General features: G+C 49.9%; 1 protein-coding gene across 1 annotated transcript in view; it reads right to left on the bottom strand.

Annotated features, from left to right (window-relative positions):
- Fstl4 (follistatin like 4) overlaps positions 1–20590 on the bottom strand; it is a 416197-nt gene that overhangs the window by 111099 nt on the left and 284508 nt on the right. The window contains exons 5-6 of the mRNA XM_028855681.1: positions 12284–12477; positions 7868–7991 (exon numbers count right to left, since the gene is read on the bottom strand). Of these exons, the coding sequence (XP_028711514.1) occupies positions 7868–7991; positions 12284–12477 (318 nt within the window). The remainder of the gene's footprint in view (positions 1–7867; positions 7992–12283; positions 12478–20590) is intronic.

Genomic DNA, 20590 nt, shown 5'->3' with positions numbered 1-20590 from the left:
TGTTTTAAGTTTGCTTTCTGGGCTTCTGCTTGGGGCCTTGAAGGCAACCTTGGCCATACAAGGATCCTCATTGAGATATTGGCTTTGGATAGCTCAGGCTTGCACATCCCAAGCCTCCCCAACACTATGCTTCAAGGGAGCAAGCTAGGAAATCAGAAATATGACCTTCAGTGCTGAATTGTGCATTAAAGTTCCCACAAAAGCTTTGCAAAAAAAAAAAAACAGTGAGATTCATGATGGCAATATGGTGCTATCCTGTAAAAGGCTGACATTTCAATTGTTCTCATTTATATCTCTGTAACCAAATCTTTTGCCTCCTCTGCAGTCATTTTAAAGTATTTACTAATATCCAGAAAGCTCCATGCAGAATTTTTAGTTTCTCCATGATGCATAAAGTCAGGCTTAGCTGTCTGACCCCATGAACAAGAGTTGGCTCCACAGCCCTTGGGATGATGATGGGCAAGGTGTCCAGACACCCTACCCTGTCTCCCCTTCCAAGAGGAAGGCTTAAAAAATCACCAAAGCATCATATTTGAATGAGGTTTCTTTTTGCAATTAGTATATAATAGATTTTCAATAACAACCTGTAATTAGTTCATTTTCTACTATTCAATTGCTCTGCACTGAGCCCATTGACAGTTTCCAGCTGGGATCTTTAAAAAAGGGAGACTGGGTTCCAGACAAAGGCTGGAAATGCTGGGCCTCACAATGCACTTGCTGTTGTTAGAACGCGAACTACTGAGATGAGGAAGAGGCTTTGAGACTTCAAAGTGGATAGAGGAGGAAGAGGAGGAGCGTGTAGGTGGAGGAGGGAGAAAAGCAGAGACAAGCTGAGGACTGTCTCTGGGCTCCCAGAGGATGGGGTGTCGGGCTTTGCCCATGTGCAAGAGAAGCTGAGAAAGACATCTTGGTAGGGGGAGACTACTGGGATGACCTTGAAGTGTGGGGACAGCACACGTCTCCCTGGAGAATGTAAAGGGGAATGTTGCACAAGTTTAAATGCGTGAGGAGGAGATTCTGGGATCATGTGCAAGGGCAATTCCAATTCTGCTACTTGCTGGCTGTGTGACCTCGGGTTGGATACTTAACTTCACTGAATTTGTTTCTTTCTCCAAAGAAGTGGGCTCAGTGCACAGTGCCGGCACAGGTTAAAGGCTAGGTGTCTCTATAACTGTAAGAACCCATTGCCAGCTACAATGAATGATACTGACATGCACAGACCCTGAGGTGGTGTGCTGGCTCTGAACCAACCCATCCTCTCGCCTGGCCTCACTGCTAGAAACTAAATGGCAAGGATGAGGCAGGGTCTGCCTTCATCAGCAGTCAGACTCACCTTCTATGAGTATAGGACCCAAGAGATGCTTATTATGGTGGGACAATCTTTTTGTACACTATGAAGAAGTGTGTTTGCCAAGGCGCCTTCTGATCGGTTTAATGAAGAGCCGAATGGCCAATAGCTAGGCAGGAGAGGATAGGTGGCATTTCTGGGGAGACAGAGGAAGAGGAGACGAATCTAGGCTCAAAGAGACACCAGCGAGACACAGAACAAATTGGACATATGGTACAGAGGAGAGGTAACTGAGCCACGTGGCAAGATGTAGAGTAATAAAAACAGGTTAATTAAGTCATAAGAGCTAGTTGGGAAAAAGCCTAAACTAAAGGCCAAACTTTCCTAATTAATATGAAGTCGCCATGTCATTATTGGGGAGCTGGCGGTCCCACAAAGGAAAGTCCAACTACATTTGAGAAAGCTTGCTCCAGCTTGTGGCTGTCTTCTGTCACCACCGGGTAATCACTGGGTTTGAGGAGGTGGCTATGGAAGCCTGGGACCGTGGCAGCCATCATTGGTTCCGGGGGATAAGATGTGTGCGGCCAGACTGTTCCTCCCTTGCACTTTGTAGCAAAGATGGTGGAAAACGTGTGCAACGTCACCCAGTGAGTGGTCCATCTACTTCAGAGTTGCCCTGGCTACAAGACTCAGGCAGTGAGGAGATGGATACGCCTTTCCCCTTTCTGTATGCCCAGAGCTCCCAAGTGCCAGAGGGAGGTCTGGGTCAGATTCCCACCCTGTCAGCACCTTGGGATGCTTGGTGATCTGGAGTGTTACCATGTGAAGCCCACGTGGCTGCTCAAAACCTGCCTCCATCCACACATTTGCTGGGCTTGCCCTCAGAGGATTAATTATGCAGACAAGTATCTTTCTAAAAAGAAGAAACTGATAATGAATTTAAGGAGAAAAAAACATAGTCCTCATTTAAGCGACCTGTTTTTTTCCCCCTGTGATCCCAACTTGAACATTTGGAAAAGTGTAAAAACATGCAGAATCGAGAAGCTTTTTTAGGTGAGCGACTTTTGAGTTAATTGGCTGTGATGAACAGTCAGGACCAGCTTGCATCCGGCTTTCCAGTGGCCTTGGAGCCTGGGTCTCTGCCACAGCAGGGACAGGTGGCTGTGCTGGAGGGGGGGAGGGAGGTGGAGGACACACGCAGGGAGGACACTGCGCCTTTAGTTCAGTGGCCTGACTTTGATCTGGGGTGTCAAAAGCAACTTGAAAACAATGTTTAGTTGATAGATGGAGCGAGACAGGGAGGCGGCCTTCATCTTTCATGCCTGTCACTGTATGGGATGGGTAACTGGGATGGGAGTCCTAGCTCTGACTGCTGGTCAGAAAGAGATGGATGCAGGGGTGGAGGAGACGGCCCAGGTGGTACAGTGTTTGCTTTGCCGGCATGGGGACCCGAGTTTGATCTGAGACTCCCCCTTCCCCTTTTAAAGTTCATCCTGGGGGCACGTGACTGTAATCCCAATCTAGTACTGAGGAGAAAGAGATGGGCAGATCCCTGGGCCTTGCTGGCCAGGCAGCCCTGGTTACTTGATAAGTGCCAGGCCAGTGAGAAACCCTCTCAAAAACCAGGGTGGATGGTGCCCAAGAAACTATATCCTAGGTAGTTCTTTGGCATCCACAATCCTGCAGTCACATACATACCTACACACACACACACACACACACACACACACACACACACACACACACACACAGAGAGAGAGAGAGAGAGACAGAGACACAGAGAGGCAGAGACAGACACAGAGACATAGAGAAAGACAGGCAGAGAGACAGACAGACACAGAGAGATCTGCTTCTTATGGCTAACACACCTGTTCTGTGTCCTCTTCCCAGAGTGTGGCATTCACCTACTTTCTAAAGCCAGGAGTGAGATGCAACCTCATCATGAACCAATTCAGCAAGGCAGCTACTAGCCATGGAACTCCGTGCCTAGTTTTTTTTTTTTTTTTTTTTTTTTTTGCCCAGACAGGGTTTCTCTGTATAGCTCTGGAACTCACTCTGTAGTCCAGGTTGGCCTCGAACTCACAGAGATCCGCCTGCTTCTGCTTCCTGAGTGCTGGGATTAAAAGCATGTGCCACCACCACCTGGCATGTGCCTAGCTTTTAACAGGCTGAGTTCTGTAAACCAGCTCAAAGAAGGGCCAGAACAGCTATGCCACAAGGTGAGCTTCTGAGGAAAGCCCCTCTCCATCCCCACTACAAACTCATCGACACATGTAATTTCTGCAGGGCAAACACCCAGACACATCATCTTTGTTTGTTTGTTTTGAGGAGAGGTCACTACGTAGCCCCAGATGGCCCAGAACTCATAGAGATCCATGCACGTTTGCCTTCGAAGTGCTGGAATTAAAGGTGTGTATCATCACCCCTAGCTCAGGCCCATCATCTCCGGTAGAGTGATAGAGTTTGCTTTAGAAGGCTGTCGGGCTGGAGTCCCCCTGTATCTTCTACCCTACCTTGTAGCCCAAGTGAAAATCCAAATTCTCAGCTTCTGTCAGCCCATCAACTCCAGCTGTTAAAATTAAATCTAAAATATTGTTGCTGAGATGTGTAAGATAGAGCTGGCTTTTAGTGAGATTTCTTGCATGCCCATCGCTTTCTAGGGAGTCAGTTATGCCGGTATGTCTCATTTCAATTACTCATTTAAAACTCACCGAGCCAAACATCTATCACTACAGCTCTGGGAATTAGCATGCAGTTCCTATAACTTTGAAAAGCCATTGATCCCTGGATGCTCAGAGCCGCAGCATGTCAGGTCTTTATAGCCGGGTTAACTCATTTTGTGGCTTTCTCAATGGCTGCAAGTTTACATTTTATTGCATATCTATTATTCGGGTTGGGCTGTGATGAATGGTTTGGCTGCCTGGTTCGAAACAAGTCCAAGGAAACCGCAGAATCTAATTTGCTTCAAAAAATGATGATTATAAGGCTTTTCAAATAATAATCTAGGAATGGTAGGAGCCGACATCAGGGTGCCCTGCCTGAGAGCTATGTCTGAAGCTGAAGGGACAGTGTGCCCCTTTCCTACAGGGGCTCTTGTTTATATCGACCTTCACTCTTGTTACTATCGACATTTAAGAAACCATCTATCTATCTTCAGGGGTTGTAGAGATGCTTGCATTTCCTCAGGAGCAAAACCAAGAGCTTGCTGTTTGGCTCCAGATCCATCCCCAGGATCGAGGGTGTGCCATCGCTGGCCACATGAGTGGTGGTACATAGCTGTATTAATTACTTTACTGACTCCTGTGACCAGCTGCCTGACAACAGCAACTTCAGGTTGGTTTTGGCTCACAGTTTGAGAGGATACAGGCCATCGTGGTGGGGAAGTCATGCAGTAGGAATGTGAGGCAGCTGGTTATATTGTACCCACAGTCGGGAAGCAGAGAGAGATCAGTTCCGGTGCCTAGCTTGCCTTCCCCTTTTCAAGCCATCTAGGACCCCAGCCCACGGATTGGTTCTGACCACATCTAGTGGTGGGTCTTCCCATCTCAACTAACCCAATCTAGACACTCCCTCCCTACATGCAAGTGTGTCTTCAGGGTGATATAGAGTTCTCTGTAGAGGAGTTGGAGTTTAGGCAGCACGCATGAGATCTGTTCCCGGAAAACATGCCACTTCCTGACTTGGAGAACAAGTCTGGCTGTTGTCCCTCCTGACTCTGCTTCCCTAGTCCATCTGAGTTCTGTGGGACTAGTGTTATTAAGGGAAGTGGATGGAGAGACCACTGATGAACTGGGGTCAACAGGGAGGGTCTCTTTTGTGCTATTCAGGTCAACACTTAGCATGTCTTTCTGAATAATAATAATAATAATAATAATAATAATAATAAAATAGCTACTCTTCCCCCTTTTGTGTAGCCTTTATGTGGTTGTAGATATTGGAGGTGGTAAGATTTCCACTACTGTGGATTTAGAGCTTCTGACTGCTCAGCTATGTATTTACAAAGTTCCTGACCATTTAATAGTCAACTCCCTAAACATTTTAAAATTTCAAGATTTGTTTTTGCAAATAACCTCTTGATGCTCCAAACGGGTATTTCTAGCAACAGGACAAGCTTACAAGTCACTCACACTTTATCATGAACTAGTATCAGCAGATACAGGTTTTACTAGCTGGCAAGGATGAGGATGCTTGAGACCAAACATAGTCATAGTACGTCAAACAAAGCCTTGCAGTAGCAGTTGGCTGGTAACCCTGGACACCAAAGATGCTGTGAACTGGAAAGCCTTCTCTTTCCCCACAGAACCACACAGGAACACAGGCAATTCCTGCAGAGAAACATCACTTGCTTCTCTCCTTTATGTCTTTCAAGTATATCTTCTACTTGCCACAAAACTCCTTTAGCCAACAAGACAGAAGGACTGCCTCTTGGGAGTAACCAGAGCTCAAAGTGGTGTCACTACACTGCAGGGACACCTTCTGTGAAGATGAAATCCCTGATGAGTGCTAGGAGGAGAGATTCTAAATTCTGTGGCTTAGGAAGTTCAGTGTCTTCAGGAGCTTGTACTGCCTCCCCAAGGCCAACACCTACCATCGGTTGCCTGGAGCTTGAACGCCCACAAGCACGTCACTGGGTTCACACACTACCTGCTCTAAGCAGACCAGAGTACCCTTGAATATAAATGGGATTCCCCTCTTTAGGGCAAAGCATGTTCTTCTGGTCTCTAGCATGGGCCCAGCACGCTAGCTGCCCTCCTCCAGTGTGGGCCCTGGTAGACCTCTCTGAGGTTACCTCTCATGTCAGCAAGCCCCACCCAGAGTTAGCTGGATGGAGTCTCTAAGCAGGTCATCTCCAGGTGTGGCACACACCAGGGAACCCAAGCAGGAGCCACTCAGGACATGGTAGTGAAAAAGAAAAGGAAAATAGCAAGCGTGAACATTATGATCAGCAAACCGACTTGGGAAACAGGAAGGTACACAAGGGTAGGAAGCTGTCTCCCATCTGAGACCACAGAGCTATGTGGGAGCCCACAACTGACTCAGTTTCCCAGTTTGAATCTGAAGTCTATTCTGAGTCAATAGAGTTCAAGCTTGTTTGCTCCAAGGCTGTGAGAAAGTTCTGATTGGCCCACAGAGTCTCCTTGAAGGGCTGTGAGAAAGTCTTCATTGTCTCTTCAATGCGCACGCCTCTACCCAGCTACCCAGCTGACTGTTGGTTGGCCCGACAGAGCTAACACTGATCTACTGATGTCTGCTCTTGCAAACCTGCCCACTGCTTCCATTTCCCAAAGGAGGTGTGCATCTGCTCTTGGCCCTTGAGAAGTGACCACCGCCAATATCCACTTAGACAGCAAGTCCTGTTTGCTAAAGATAAAACTGTCTTAACTAGAAACCTGTACATTTCAGCTTCTGTAAAACTTGCTTAGTTCCAGTAAGTCTGCTTTGAGGTGGGGACAAAAAGACCACCTTAAGATAGTTACAAGATTATGACAATGCCTAACCTTATGAAATGTTTCTGATCAAGCCTGGGCCTCTTTGGGCAATAGCTAGAGGCTATAACAGCATGTTAGCTAAGGAGTTTTGTCCTGAGAATTGCTCTTTGAGGGAGGTTGAGGGCCCCCACTTCCACGCCAATAGGAGTACTCACTGTCTGTGCCTTCTCTAGATAACCCGCTACCTCTCTTGGGCATAGAGACTTCCTCCATTGCTCTTGGACAGTTACTGGACCCAGCTTCTGCCTGGCCATGCCTCCAGCCCTTCCCTCAGAGTCTCCCTCCAAGCAGGGCTCTCCAGTGGAGTCCAGTTGCCTCCATGTTCAGTGCTGTAGAACAGTTTTCCCTGAATTGAAACATTCTCTCCTGGAGTAATGAGGGAGGCTTATGACTCAGGAAGTAAACACAACAAGGCCAGGAAGCTCCTGAAACGCACAAGATTCACAGGATTCCCCCCTTCCTTCAAGTTATCTATGTAATGGAAGTTGCATGGTAGAAGAGACTCTGATCAATCAAGTTGCCTTCAAGTCCTGCTGAAGGTCGTTAACCCATGAGCTATTGCCCACACTACAGTGGGCTTTTCAGCGATACTGCACCCTTTGAGTCACCCAGGCTCCTCTAAAGTAACTCCAATAACTCCTCTGGTTCACTAAGCTGGACTTGGGTGGAGTCATTTCTGTGGTCTGTCACCGATGTCATATCTGAGGTAAATAAACATGTCTTCATGTCTCTCCAGGAAAAGAAAAATCACATGATATGCAGTCAAGAGAATTGTTGTTACAGCTCTGCTGTATTCACAGCCCAAATCCCTCCATCAATGCGCAACATAGTTATTCAAAAGGCAGAGGGTTGGCGAGCCCTCTCCCTCCCACCCATCTGGTTTTGCCCCTTTCTTACAGCTCAGGCTTGTACAGAACAATCTCGACTTCTTTCACATCAAAGCCAAATCTACCTGGCAGACTGCTGAAGCCAGGCTCACATGCCCTATGTACCTGGGGTCCAGGCTTCGGAGGCCCATCACTACCAAGGCATGGCATATCTGAGGAAATCAGTGCCCACTCCCCTAGCGCTGTGGAGAGGTCTCACTTACGGAAGGCCGTGTAGAACTCCCCGAGGGTCAAGGAGCCATCGCTGTTGTAGTCATCAAATTGCAGGAGATCACCTGGTGAGCATCCCTTCAGGGAACCGTCCAGGTCCTGTTCCTTTAGCACATACTGTGAGGTGAGAAGAGACAAAGCCTGAGTCACCAGCGAGCTCAGCATCACGGATGCTGCTGCTGGAAAATGCACCGGGTCTAGTGGAGACTCAGGGAAGCGTAAAGAAAGGCCTTGGGGTGTGGGAACGGTTGAACCGTGAATAAATGTGTGCTGTTGACATGACCATGGTCCCATCCAGGACCCCGATGCCTGAGACCCATGGGAATGGCAAGACCTTTTCTAGGTTGGGCTTCCCCTGCGTCCATGTGCAGATGTTGACTGTGTGTGCAGACCACAGCCTCCTCCTCCTGGATGGCTGCAGCTTGAACTTCTCCCCTCCAGAAACCCCCATCTGGATTAGTGAAACCCACTTCCTGGTTCAGCTGTATATAATGGACTTGCCTTCTCAATTCAGATGAGAAGGCTGTGGCTGGTGCGTCTCCATGGGAGTGAATGACCCACCCCAGTTTCATGTGTGTCTGTATGTCTGTCCTTTCTTCATTCCCTCATTTCCCTGCTCAGGGCAATCCCAAAGCCATGCAGGCTGCGGCACTGGGGAGTATCCAGAGATCTCTGGTCTTGTCTGACTTGAATCCTTCATTTTATAGATAAGGAAAATGAGCTTCGGAGAAGGAAGTGCCAGGCCTCGGGGCGGTGGTCTCCATGACTTGCAGGCAGAGCCAGGGGATCTAAGGGAGGAAGAACCTTTGGGGTCACTTGTCTGTCACTTGTGCTGTTAATGGGGGGAACAGACTAGAGAAGGGCTTGATACAGGAAGCCAGCTAACAGCTGACCTCAGGGTGGGATCCCAGGCTACTGTGTGTGTGAGGGTTAATTTTCATTGTCAGCCTGACTGGAGTTGGAACGATCTGGAAGATACCAGAGAGGTTTATGTGAGGAGGGAAGACCCGCCCTATACCTGGGCTGGGGACCCAGACTGAATTAAGGGGGTGGGGATTGTAAAACCTGACGAACACTGGCACTTATCTTCCCGATGGATGACACAGGGTGGCCAGCAGCCACCTCATACTTTTGTCACCCTATTTTCTCACCACAATAGACTGCATCCCCTCAAACTGTGAGCCAGAAGGAAGCACCTCTCTCCAAGTAGCTTCTTGGTAGGTATCATATTACAGTGACGAGAAAAGAAATGCCATATTTTATCACTGTACCCCTCAATCACGCACCAGCCCTCACCACTGTTAACAGAGTTTGCTTGCCACAGCGCATGCCCAGAAAGCAGCTGCTGACCAGATCTGTCTCAGTAGCATTTTTTGTTGCTGTGATAAAACAACCCGGCAAAGGCAGCCGGGGACAGAGTGCCACCGAGTCCTGGAGTCCTGGAAGCCGTGCCAGTGGCAGGGAAGGCTGGCAAGCAGGACGCTGACTGTCAGATTACATCTCTGCCCAGGAAACACAGGGCACCTGCGAGGTGGGAACCAGGCTTTTAAGCCTCAAGCCCCCACCTCCGATGTATTTCCTCCAGCAAGGCTCTGTCTCCTAAAGGTCCCATGACCTCCCCAAACACCACCACCAGCTGGGGACTGTGTTCAGACACGCTGAGCCTGTGGGGGCATTTATGTTCGAACCACAGGAAGACCTGAGCCTACCCTGCCTTCCATGTTCTTCCAGGGCCACAAATATCACCCTTGAGTCAGGATTCTGATTTAGGAGCTATTGGTGGACTCTTGTGGATTCCTCTGTGGTTATGGTTTAACCCACAAGACGCAGAACCCTGCCCCCATCACAACCAGCCACACACTGAAGGTCGTATGGGTAGAAAGTCCACACACCCTCCTCGCTTGCTGAGTGCTGAGAGCCACAGGCTGGGCAAGGGAGGTGCTGTAAAGGAAATCGAGTGAGAGGAAATGGTTTTGTTTTATTTTGGGGGGTGGAGGCAGAGGCATCTTTCTCTTTGTTTAACATTCCAGGCTTGGTCTGCTATATTAAAGGCAATTTAATGTGATAATGTTAAAAAAAAAAATGACCCTTCACCCAGCAAGTGAGCGTGTTCGATAAAAAGGAGATCAACCGTGACGCCTCAGATCAATCTTCCAAAGATGGAAATTTCCCTTTGTCTATTTCTACATCGGAAATTGATTAACTTTTCATAGGACCGACGAGTTCTTCCCTCCGGCGCCTTTGACTCAGTGTCAAGGCAAGGCCCATATTAGCTGGGCTCTGCTTGGCGGATTTATGAGATGGGCTTTAAACATATTAAAATTTAAAGAGGAAATCATAGTCCAATTACCATGCTTGTTAATGGCATCAGGTGCCTCTGGCCACGTCTCTGCCAGGTTAGAGCAATGAACCCAAGAAGGTCTGTTGGGAGTCACGTGGGTAGCCAGGTGCTCACAGCTGCGTCTGCCCAGGGCAATCTGATGTCACTTGCCCCATGCTTCCTGCTCAGCCTGCAGTATGAGGAATGACAGGTGGGGTGTGTTCCTGCAGATAGTCATAATCATAAGACCTCTGGGCTTTCCCAGAGTCATTCTCATCATAGGAGGGCTCCCCGTTCTGCTCCTTGGGGTTCAGCCAGAGCTGAGGGCTGACTATCACTGACAGAGTAGCCATATACAGGCACGATGACACCATGCCATCTGTGGGTAGCAGGCTTCCTAGGATGCCTGGGTTTGTGTGGTGAGTGGCACAGAGTCACTGGCGACTTGATTCCCTAGAGCCTCAGGTTCCTCCTCTACAAACGTCTGTGAAGTGGGACAGTAGGGGTCCCGACCCAGCACCAGAGGATGCTGAAGGATGAAGGGGGCACAATGAGGTTAATGATGATGACGACGCTGCTGCCCACTGGGAACATCCCATGTGCCAAGTACAATGCTTACACACGTCACGTGTCTTCCTGTCTCAGCACCATTAACTCTCGTGATGGCCCTGCGAGGTTCACGGCTGAGGAATGGTGGCCTGGGAGTGAGGTACCTCCTGAGACTCACTAGCTCCTGAGTGCTGGCAGCAGACCTTGACTGCAGGCTGCGTGGATGTGAAGCTTGCATTCTTAGCGGCTGTCACTCCATAAAAGCAAAACGGTGGTTTTTAGCCACCACGGGCAAAGGGCCTGCTCAAAGATCTGGCCATCAGCTTGGTTCTTGTTGCTGAGCATGCGTGCATCTGCATGCTTGCACATGAGTGCTGCACAGGCATGCGCCCACAGAAGCTGTTTTGGACTACTCTCAACGCCATTAGAGCAGGTCCTCTCACTGAAGCCAGCGCTTGTTCTGGGCTGCTGTCTTTGTTTCTTTTATACCGGGTTTACAGGTTGACGCCACACCCGCCTGGCTTTTACAAGGCTTCTTGGGCATCCAAACTCTGGTTTGAACACTCACAGAGCAGATGCCTTACCTGCTGAGCCACTGCCCCAGCCCCAGGCTGTCCTTTAGCCGAGGTCCGTGTGTCATGGTTAAGAGTCCCCTAAGTTGGCATCAAAGGTGAGACTGCATCCCTGTCACCTCTCCTCTGGGTGAGCACTCTGAGGTCCCTTGGGCGGAGTGGTTTCTATGGACCACTCATTTGGAAATGCTGCACCCATTTCCTTGCTCATATCTACTTTGACTGGACTAGAACAACACAGCCCTTCTGTCCCATGCCTGTCTTCCTGCCACCAGAACCCTCCAGACCTCTCCCTGGCAGTGGCTGTGACAGTGGCCCCAGGCAGTGACATTGCTCTTTCTTGCTTCTTTTGTGACGTAGAACCTCCTTAAAGTTAGAGTGATACCTTCTAACCCACAGCCTTTGGAGAAGAGGCAAACCTGGCTGGGCTGTACAGACACTCTCAGGTGAGCGCCATGGAGGGGTGGACACAGGGTTCCCCACAAGAAAAACAGCTGGCGGGTTGGGCCATTGGTATTTGGATGCCAAAGTGCATCACTGTCACTGGGCAGAGGCCTTGGGGACGCCCAGGTTGGAGTGCCAAAGACACTCACTGTAACAAGTGCTGCTCCCCTTTGACATTTCCGCTGCGGAAAATGACAGGTGTCCAAGGCTGGCTTTCTGAAGAAAACACCAGTGGGCAGCCCCTCTGAGGGAGGCTTTGCCTGCGAGCTGAGGAAGCATCAAAACCGGTTTGTAAACATGGGCTGGGGTGGCAGGTGGCAGGGAGACATGGGCAGAATTTTGTGTGTAAGACATTCTCAGAGGAGCTGACAACAAGCTGTGAATCCTGGGAAGGATAGGAGAGGGGGTCCCCTGGCAACCCGTGACAGAGACAGTCACAAACAACGGTCTCTGCCCAGGAATGTTTCTTCACCACAGGTGCCGCACGGGATCTCTCCTCAGGCCCTACTGAATGCCATACCCACCTGAGCCAGCTCCAAGCTGCTGAGGTGGCCATTGCCGTCAGTATCCAACTCCTTAAACAGTGACTCCACCAAGAGGCGCTTCTGGGAGGCGAGGTTCTGCCTGTTGGTTCCCTGCTGGAGCGGCTGTCTGCGGCTCTGGAGTGCCAGAAGGACGTTTTTGAGACGAGCATAGCCAGCCATGCTGCACATGTCACCTGGAAAGAGAAGACGGGGCTGTGACGTCACACGTACCCTGTAGACTTGAGAGAATGTTTCACCCGTCAATCCATTCATCCTTCTCATTCATAAGCAGTTGCTGGGACATTTCCAGCGTAAACAGGAAATGTAAACAGTGCCACTGTCATGGAGGGGGCTTGCTTGTCCATCTGCCCACCCATCCAGCCTACTGATATTTAAGTGGGTGCCTATGTGAGTCAGATGGGATGGGGGAAATTCTTCCAGCGGAACTGGCAACTGTTGTCCCACAGTGCGAGGAAAGCCAGCCCCAATTTTATTCCGTCACAGTTTGCCTTTTGTCTTAATCCTATCTTAAAGGCTGCTTTTGAATCCTTGGCCTCATAGATTAGGGAGTTTTAGTTAACAGGGCTAATAATCCCTGCTTAAGGTAATTAGGTACACTCCCAGAGCTGGGTTATTTGAAAACAAACATGTGTACACAAGTCCATGACCAAGAAACAAAAGGAAGCTTTAGGAGATTAAGCCAGAGCGCACAGCCCATTACTCTTAGGCCTTTTATCAGGGGCGCGCTTGCTGAACGCATAGCGTAGCACGGTGCTTTGGCAAATGAGGCCTGTGATGCACTGCGACGTGACATAGTTTATCTTGCCGGTGACGAGGCCACCACACATGGTGTGAGCCAGTAAGCCGGGGCTGCAGGGATGTCACTGAGCCGTGTTCCTCCAGCCCTGTGTCCCACTCCCCCTGGGGACACCAAACACTGCCTGAGCCTGGCCTTGTTGAATCTGGTGAGTGCTGGTGTGGGCTCCCCGCCCTCCATTCTAAACGGAAGATCAGTGGGTGCTGGGGATAGACTGTCTGGAGTTAGGGCCTCTTCCCTGAATTATTATTATTATTATTTGGTTTTTCGAGACAAGAGTTTCTCTGAAACAGTCCTGGCTATCCTGGAACTCACTCTGTAGACCAGGCTGGTGTTGAACTCAGAGATATCTGCTTGCCTCTGCCTCCGGAGTGCTGGGATTAAAGGTGTGTGCCACCACCACCCAGCCCCCAGAATTTTAACATCAGTTGAAAGTGTCAGGTTAACCTCTCAGGACCAGACAGTGAACAGGCTTGAGTTTGGGGACCACTAGGTTTGTGAGTCCAAGCTCGGCTGCTTCTCGGTTGTGTAACCTGGGACAAGGGGCCTCAGTGATTTCATCTGAGAAATGGGGTAATAGTGCATCCTACATGAGGGTTAATTAACATCGTCACCCATATCTTTACTCTGAACCAACGCTCAGTGATCGGTAGCCACTCTCCCACTTTCAGTTGTTGGAACCGTGATGGAGAGAGCACAGATTCACAGCAGCTCCTCAGTGGGAAAGGGGTGACGAGCTGTTTCTCTCTCCTGCCCTCCTCCTCTCATTGGAGAAGCCCAGGTGGCTGAAACACTTTTTCTTGCACTTGTTTGTGTTTCTATATTTTCTTCCAATTTGGGGTCAATTGATTCTTGTCAGAAACAAATGCCTGTTACTATTTCCTTTGTGTGTTTATTTAGAAGAAAAAAAATCAATTGCTGTGTTCAATATAATCAAATCTATTTGCTCCCTGGGAGTCGCCATGCTCTGACAGAAGGGTCCTCTCCCATCCCCAGACCTGCTCACATCCTTCTCTTGCCTGGTAGGTGACCCATTCTCGAGAGTTCCTGGGACCCATAGACATACCCTGTTTTTAAACCTACATGGCTGTGGAGTACTGAGCATCACCTCCATGGCCTGGTCTCATGACAGAGCCAATGTGGCTGGGAAGAATGTGTCTGGTGGCTGGAATTTTTCTCAAAAAACTATTTTGGGGAAAGAGTAGGATGATCTTGCCTGAGTCTAGCCCATCGCCCCTTACCAGAGGGTGAAATCTGTGCTGGCAAATGGAGCAGAAATAAGGGAACAGAGCAGGAATGGAGGGGTAGCTGTTTAGCTGCTGGGTGGGTGCTGGCAGACATGTCCATGTGGAGGCTGTACACAAACTACAGGGACTGTCAGGTTTCCCGGGGACAGGCACCTGCACCAGATGATGGGAAGCTGGTGTCCACAGTGACTAGAGCGGTGTCAGCAGAAGGCCTCCTTCAGACATGCTAGTCAGAGGTGACCATCCTGCAAACCTGTGACAGCAGCAGGGTTCCCTGGAGGTTAGAGTAGGCAGGTCAGATGGGTCGTAAGGTCTTAGGCTTGCTGGTTCCCCAACCTTCTCAGAGCTTCTCGGAGCTGCCTGCTGCCCCGTACCAAGGGTCTATAGCTAGACCCTCTCCAACATGGGCAGCTGGGAAGACCACGAGGTGGTTCTGACGAGGTGGAACTAGGGGGCTGTGGTAACATCTCAGGCTTTGCTCTCCTGCTGAATCTTGGATGCTTCAGGCTGGGGATACGACTTAATTTTCAGAGTGCTTGCTTAGCATGCAAGAAACCTTGGGTTCAGTTCCCAGCACTGCATAAAACTGGGAGTGGTGATACTTGCCTGTTACCCTGGAACTTCCTAGGTGAAGGCAGGAGGATCAGAAGTTCAAGGCCATCCTCAGCTACATGGCAAGTTTGAGGCTAGCCTGGGTTATCTGAGACCCTGTCTCAAAAAATTTTTTTTTTTTCTGAGCACCCAGAGGCTTCTGTTGTGTGTCTAAAAGCCAAGCTGGGAGCCCCATTGAGTGCCCCGAGTCTCCAGGATCAGTGTCCTATGTTGACCAGCCATATTGCCCAGCTGTGTAGCAGCATGTATTGACATTCTATGTGTGCCTGCTAAGCCTTTAAGAGTGTCTTAAGGAGTAGGAGATCAGGTAAGGGGAGAGGGGAAAGCTGTGCAGAGGCTCAGACCTGCAGTGTGAGGACAGTGTGAGCTACAGAAGGGGGCTGAGGGAACAGCAAGGTGTGCAGGGCACACCCAGAGCAGCTGGAGTCAGTGGAGCTAGAGAGTCACTCATAGGCCTGTGGACAACATCAAGGCAGGGGAGGGTGGTTGGTCCATCTCAGAAGCATGAAGAGGCCATAGGCTAGTGTGGGAGCTAGGGCAGGGATCCAGACACAGAAACCCGATGTTCCCATTTCCTGTTCTTTTTTCCTTTCCTGGGCATCACCCCTGTCTGGCCTCTGCATTGCTGGGGACTGAACCTAGGACCTTGTGAGCACTAGGCAAGTACGTATTCTACTACTGAGTTACACCCCCAGTCTCTGGCAGGGAGTCTTTGATCTCTCTTCATCACCAGAGCAGCCATGCTTCCAATGAGTGGCATGGAGAACTCCACCGAAACTCAAATCATTAAGTCACCTGTCTAGAGTCACTGAACTCTTCTGTTCTGTCCCCTCACCCCACACATTGGGAAGATCTGAGGACACAGCAGAGAAAGTCACCTAGGTATAGGGATTTAGGCACCAATGGAGTCCATCACTTTAGAGTCTGTGGTCTAGCTCTCCTCCTGGGGACACACTTGATGCTTCCACAAATGCCTTCCGGTGGCTCTGTGCCACCATTCCATGTTATCTGCCAGTCTTCCAGTTCAGTCTCAGGGTGAGCTTTCCTCCCTAATCCAGGCTTGACCCCAGATGTCTGTCTTCCCAGGAGAGTTCACTGTGACCTAGGTTTAGTGCACACTTCATGCTGTCCCCTTTCATGGAGATAGACAGGAATGGCCCAGCTACACAGGACAATGCACACTTTTGCATCTGCCAGACCTGTCTACCCGAGGCTCCAAATCCTGTTTCTGGTTCAAACCATTTAGGTGTACCGACCTAAGTTCCATCCCTGGAACCTGTGTAAAGGTGGAAAAAGAGAAGTGACTCCATGAAGTTGTCCCCTGACTTCTGCATGATAAAAGAATGATGTGCCAATTGAAGAGATAAGCAGATAACCACGTGGACGAATAAATAAAATCAAGCCAGGGGTGGTAATCACAACACTCAGGAGTCAGAAGCAGGAGGATCACCCCAAGTTTGAGGCCAGTCTGAGTTATACAGCTTCTGGCCAACCAGGGATAGAGTGAGAGACACTACTCAAAAGGCAACAAAGCAAAACAGAACAAGATGAATACAACCAATCATCTATATTCATTTAGTGTGTGCAGCTGATGTCAACCCAGCTGGCTGGAGGCTAAGGCAGCCTCTGCCTAGGGTTCCAGGAAGGGAGGGCATGTGACATTCCTGGACCAGAGCAGGGTCCAGCATTAGTCTGGGCTTCAGCACACTTGGCTCCTGGAAGGAGAAGGTTCCTGGAGGGTGTGTGGCAGAGGCTTGGGTACTCACAACACACCCATCTCTAGTCCAAGGCTTCTTGGGCCAGCCTGGGGCAAGGAAATTCAGAACATAAATGTTACAGGCTGCTGAACTTGGCCTGTGGGATGTTTTATCTCCACTGTCAAAATGACAGAATTTAGGATCACTTAGGAGAGACACTTATGAGGATGTATGTGAGGGAGTTTCCAAAGAGGTAGCCCTCTGAATATGGGCAGCACCGTCCCATGTCCTGGGGCCTAAATAAAAAGGAAAAAAGGAGGAAGCCAGCTGGGTACCAGCATCCATGTCTCTCTGCAATATGGATGCGATGTGACTGGTACCTCATGCTCCTGTCCCCATGCCTTCCCCACCATGACAAGCTGTACCCTTCAAACCGTGGGCCCCAATCACTTTGTTCTTAAGTCAGTTTTGTCTCAGCAATGAGAAAAGCAGCTAATACAACCAACACCAACATCACTAATGAGACTGCCTAAGGGAGCCTGAGGACCACCTAAGCTTGATGGGGTGGGGGGCCCTAGGCACCTTAACATCTTATATCATGGTGTCAAAACAGGAACTGTGAAAGGACTTTGTTAGTGCATGTGGCCATCTGGCTTGAGGTATCCTTGATGACACTGGCGGGTTGCCCCCAGAGGAGAGATGGAGCTCATTCATTTTTGTCTCCTTCACTGAAGTAGCTGACAACTAACTCTATACATGTAGTCCCATGGAGTGAGGAAGTCATCTTGGATTTTTTTCCCTCCATTCCTCTACTCCAGGGCTGTTCCCACTCTAGGACCTCTCTGACTGATTGGCTGTCAGAAAGCTCCCAAGCCACTTTCTGGCTGGTCTAGGGTCCCCCACACAGCAGAGGCTGTCCAGTTAGTCCCAGGATCCTCCTGCGTCTAGACCACGCTTTCTTTGACAGATACAATATTGATCGGTGCACTGAGGAGCCCAGAGTGTGTTCCTATTTTTCTGTCAGAACTTGGTAATGAACTGCGTTTATCAAGCCTGTTCTCTGTGAGAAAGGTCAGCTGCAGATCTGGCTAAGTTGCCATGACACCTCATTAATCTGGCTCCCTCAATAATTGTCCCTCTTTGAAGATTCTAAAATGTTCCCATTCTGGCCTTGCTCCCTCCACGCGGAGGGAGATGATCGCAGCAGGAATGTGCAGACTTAGCCGCATTTAATATTGTGAGCAGAGGGAGATAGGAAGCAGGAGTGGCCTCCAGAATTAAGTGTCCATCAAAGGGACACTTGCTACTGCAAAGCTAAGGGAAGCAGGGGAGGAACTGTGAATATTCCACACTCGGCCTCTGCCAGACTGTGCCTCAAAGGGACTGTCTTCATTCTCTGCCAGGTGAAGTGCCATTCTTGGCTGTGGGTGGGGTTGGAGGACTCCAGAGGGTCAAGGGGAGGAGCAGCATTGGGGAGACAGACAGGCATGGAGAAGCCCACGCTCTGAGAGTGTCTGCGTGGAAATGGTGAGGGTGTGAGTGCGTGCATGGGTCTTGTTGCTTCCTCCTTCCTCACTGAGGGCCTTTGGTGAGCCCTCTCCCACCTCCTTCTCCGCCAGACTTTGCCCACTTCCCCCTCATCGCCCTCCCCCGACCCTCCATTCATACTTACACACTCTCTGCTAACTAGCAGGCACTCCACTGGTTCCCTGCTGGCCTGCTTTGCAGGTGCGAGCCCAGCCCTTGGCCGACTTAGGTCTAACCAGCTGTTAACTTTACCGTGCCTCCTCCTCTTCCGCAGAGAAGGGAGGCAGAGGGGCTTGGATAGTGTCCTAAGCAGGCGGAAGGGTGGAAGCCTGAGGGTGGTAGGACGGTCCTCTATCACACCAGCTCCCTGAGTCCAATGTGGGTGCAGGGGGCTAACTCCTGAGTGAGGGCATTCGGCTTTGCCCATGGACAGTCAAGCTTTCCTGAGATTGCCAGGGTCTATGGGCCTTACCTCACCCAGGGGACACACCGCTGGCCGCACAGAGTGAACTCCAGCGTGGCCCTCCTGGGAGTGGGGGCAGGGTGGGCAGCCACAGGGAGTGTGGACACCAGGTTATTATAGAAGGGTCTCTTCTGGTGGGCACAAGGTGGCTCCCTGAAAAGAGCCTGGGAGAGGAGGCAGATGAAAATGTCTTCTCTCTTCTATCCAGGGTGGTTCTTTAAGGAGGTCCAGCTATGAATAGCATTAGGAAAGGCCCTTCCCTTCCCTGGGCTCTCCAGTAAATGGGCAGAAAAGGAGCCAAGAGGCTCTCTGGGCCTGGGAAGAGCTTTATTCCCAGGCAGAATGTGAGGGTGCAGTGGCTTTGGGGAACCCTAAGGTTGCTATGATGGGTTCCAGCTGGACACAGCTCCTTTTGTCTGTCTTGCGCTCACTGGTCAGGCCTGGACTCAGGCAACCTTTCCCACTGTCCTTTGAGAAGACACAGGACCAGACTGCCTAACATCATACCATAGTAGCTTTTCCTTCAGGGAACTGGATGGTGAGTGCTACTGGGGGGGGGGTGTGTAGCCTGAAAGCGAACTGCCCTCCATAGCGTCACAGATTTGACCGATGGATTCCCAGTTGTCAGCGCTGTTTGGAAAGGTGTGGAACCTTCAAGAGATGGTGCCTCAGTGGAGGAAGTGAGCCTTGGGTTTATAGCTGACTTCCTGTCTACTCCCTGCTTCTGATTGGGGGACAGTAGGTAATAGGATAACTCATGTTCTTGCCAAGGTGGGCTGTACCCTCAAACTGTGACAAAAATAAACTCTTTTCTCCCTTAAATCACTTCTTCTCAGGTATTTTGTCATGGCAGGGAGGAATGTAAGTAGCAGAGAGGGGGAAGGACTGGTGGGCTACGTTCCAGGAGCCACTGGGGGTTAGAGATGACTTTTCCCAAGCGGCATATAGACCACAGCTTCAATAACCACACAAGGGCCACACGCGCTGGAATACAGGCATCTTTGATCTGGCAAGGTGACGGGGCTCCTTCCAGGCTGTAACTAGAGCTTAGAGTCTTAGAACCACACCTGGCAACACCCCTAGAGGCTTGAGAGACATCATGGAACTCCATCTGTCCTTCTGTCTGTCCTTCAGTTTGCTCACAGGCCGTCTCCTCTCCCCTCCGAAATAGCAGTCTTTGCCTCCCAGACCCCCTGACTGCCACATTTTGCTCTGACAATTCTGTGATCTTTCCCACCAAAGCAGAAACTTCATGTAAGCGTCTGGCGCCAACATTCCCACCCAAGTGGTTGTGTTCTCCCAGCCTCGGTTGCGGTGTGTCATTCTGGGGTCTATTTTGAAACTGCTAATCTGTGCAAAGAACAAGAAGCGTTTTGCTCCCAGATCTAATTCACGAGGCACGACGACGACGACTGTGCTGGAATTTAGCTTAAGAGGAACAGATGTTTCACTTGATATAAATTCATGAACATTAACAATCTTTCAGCTGCCATTTCTGGGAAAATTCAATTAACAATAAATGCTACAACCAATGGGCTTATCTTTTGGATACATTTTTGCTAACGTGATATAGTTCCTCAGATGGTATTGACAGAGCCACAAAAATCCTAAGAATTCCAGAGGACAGTGAAACACACAAGACACGGGCCTCCTTACAGTTCCCAAACCTATGTAGACTGGTGTTCCGGAAGTCATGCCACCTGACTCAAAGCTGGGTGTTGGGACTGCTAAGTGACCAGTTACTATGACTTCTACTCAAGAGGTGTCTATGCTTGTCTGTGGCCTGACCTGAAGCCACTTAAGTCTCCAGCCTCCTTTTATAATCTGCGCTCAGTCCCGTGACCTGTGGAAGTGACTCAGGCTGACTGCCTCCCAAGAGAGCCTGGAAGGGACACCCAGAGGGATTAAGTGGGAAAGGAAATCCAGCCTACACTGCAGTGTAGC

Source organism: Peromyscus leucopus, chromosome 8b, assembly GCF_004664715.2.
Source record: "Peromyscus leucopus breed LL Stock chromosome 8b, UCI_PerLeu_2.1, whole genome shotgun sequence".
NCBI lineage: Eukaryota > Metazoa > Chordata > Mammalia > Rodentia > Cricetidae > Peromyscus > Peromyscus leucopus.
Note: the sequence above shows the minus strand (reverse complement) of the source record. Positions and strands in the feature narration are given on the sequence as shown.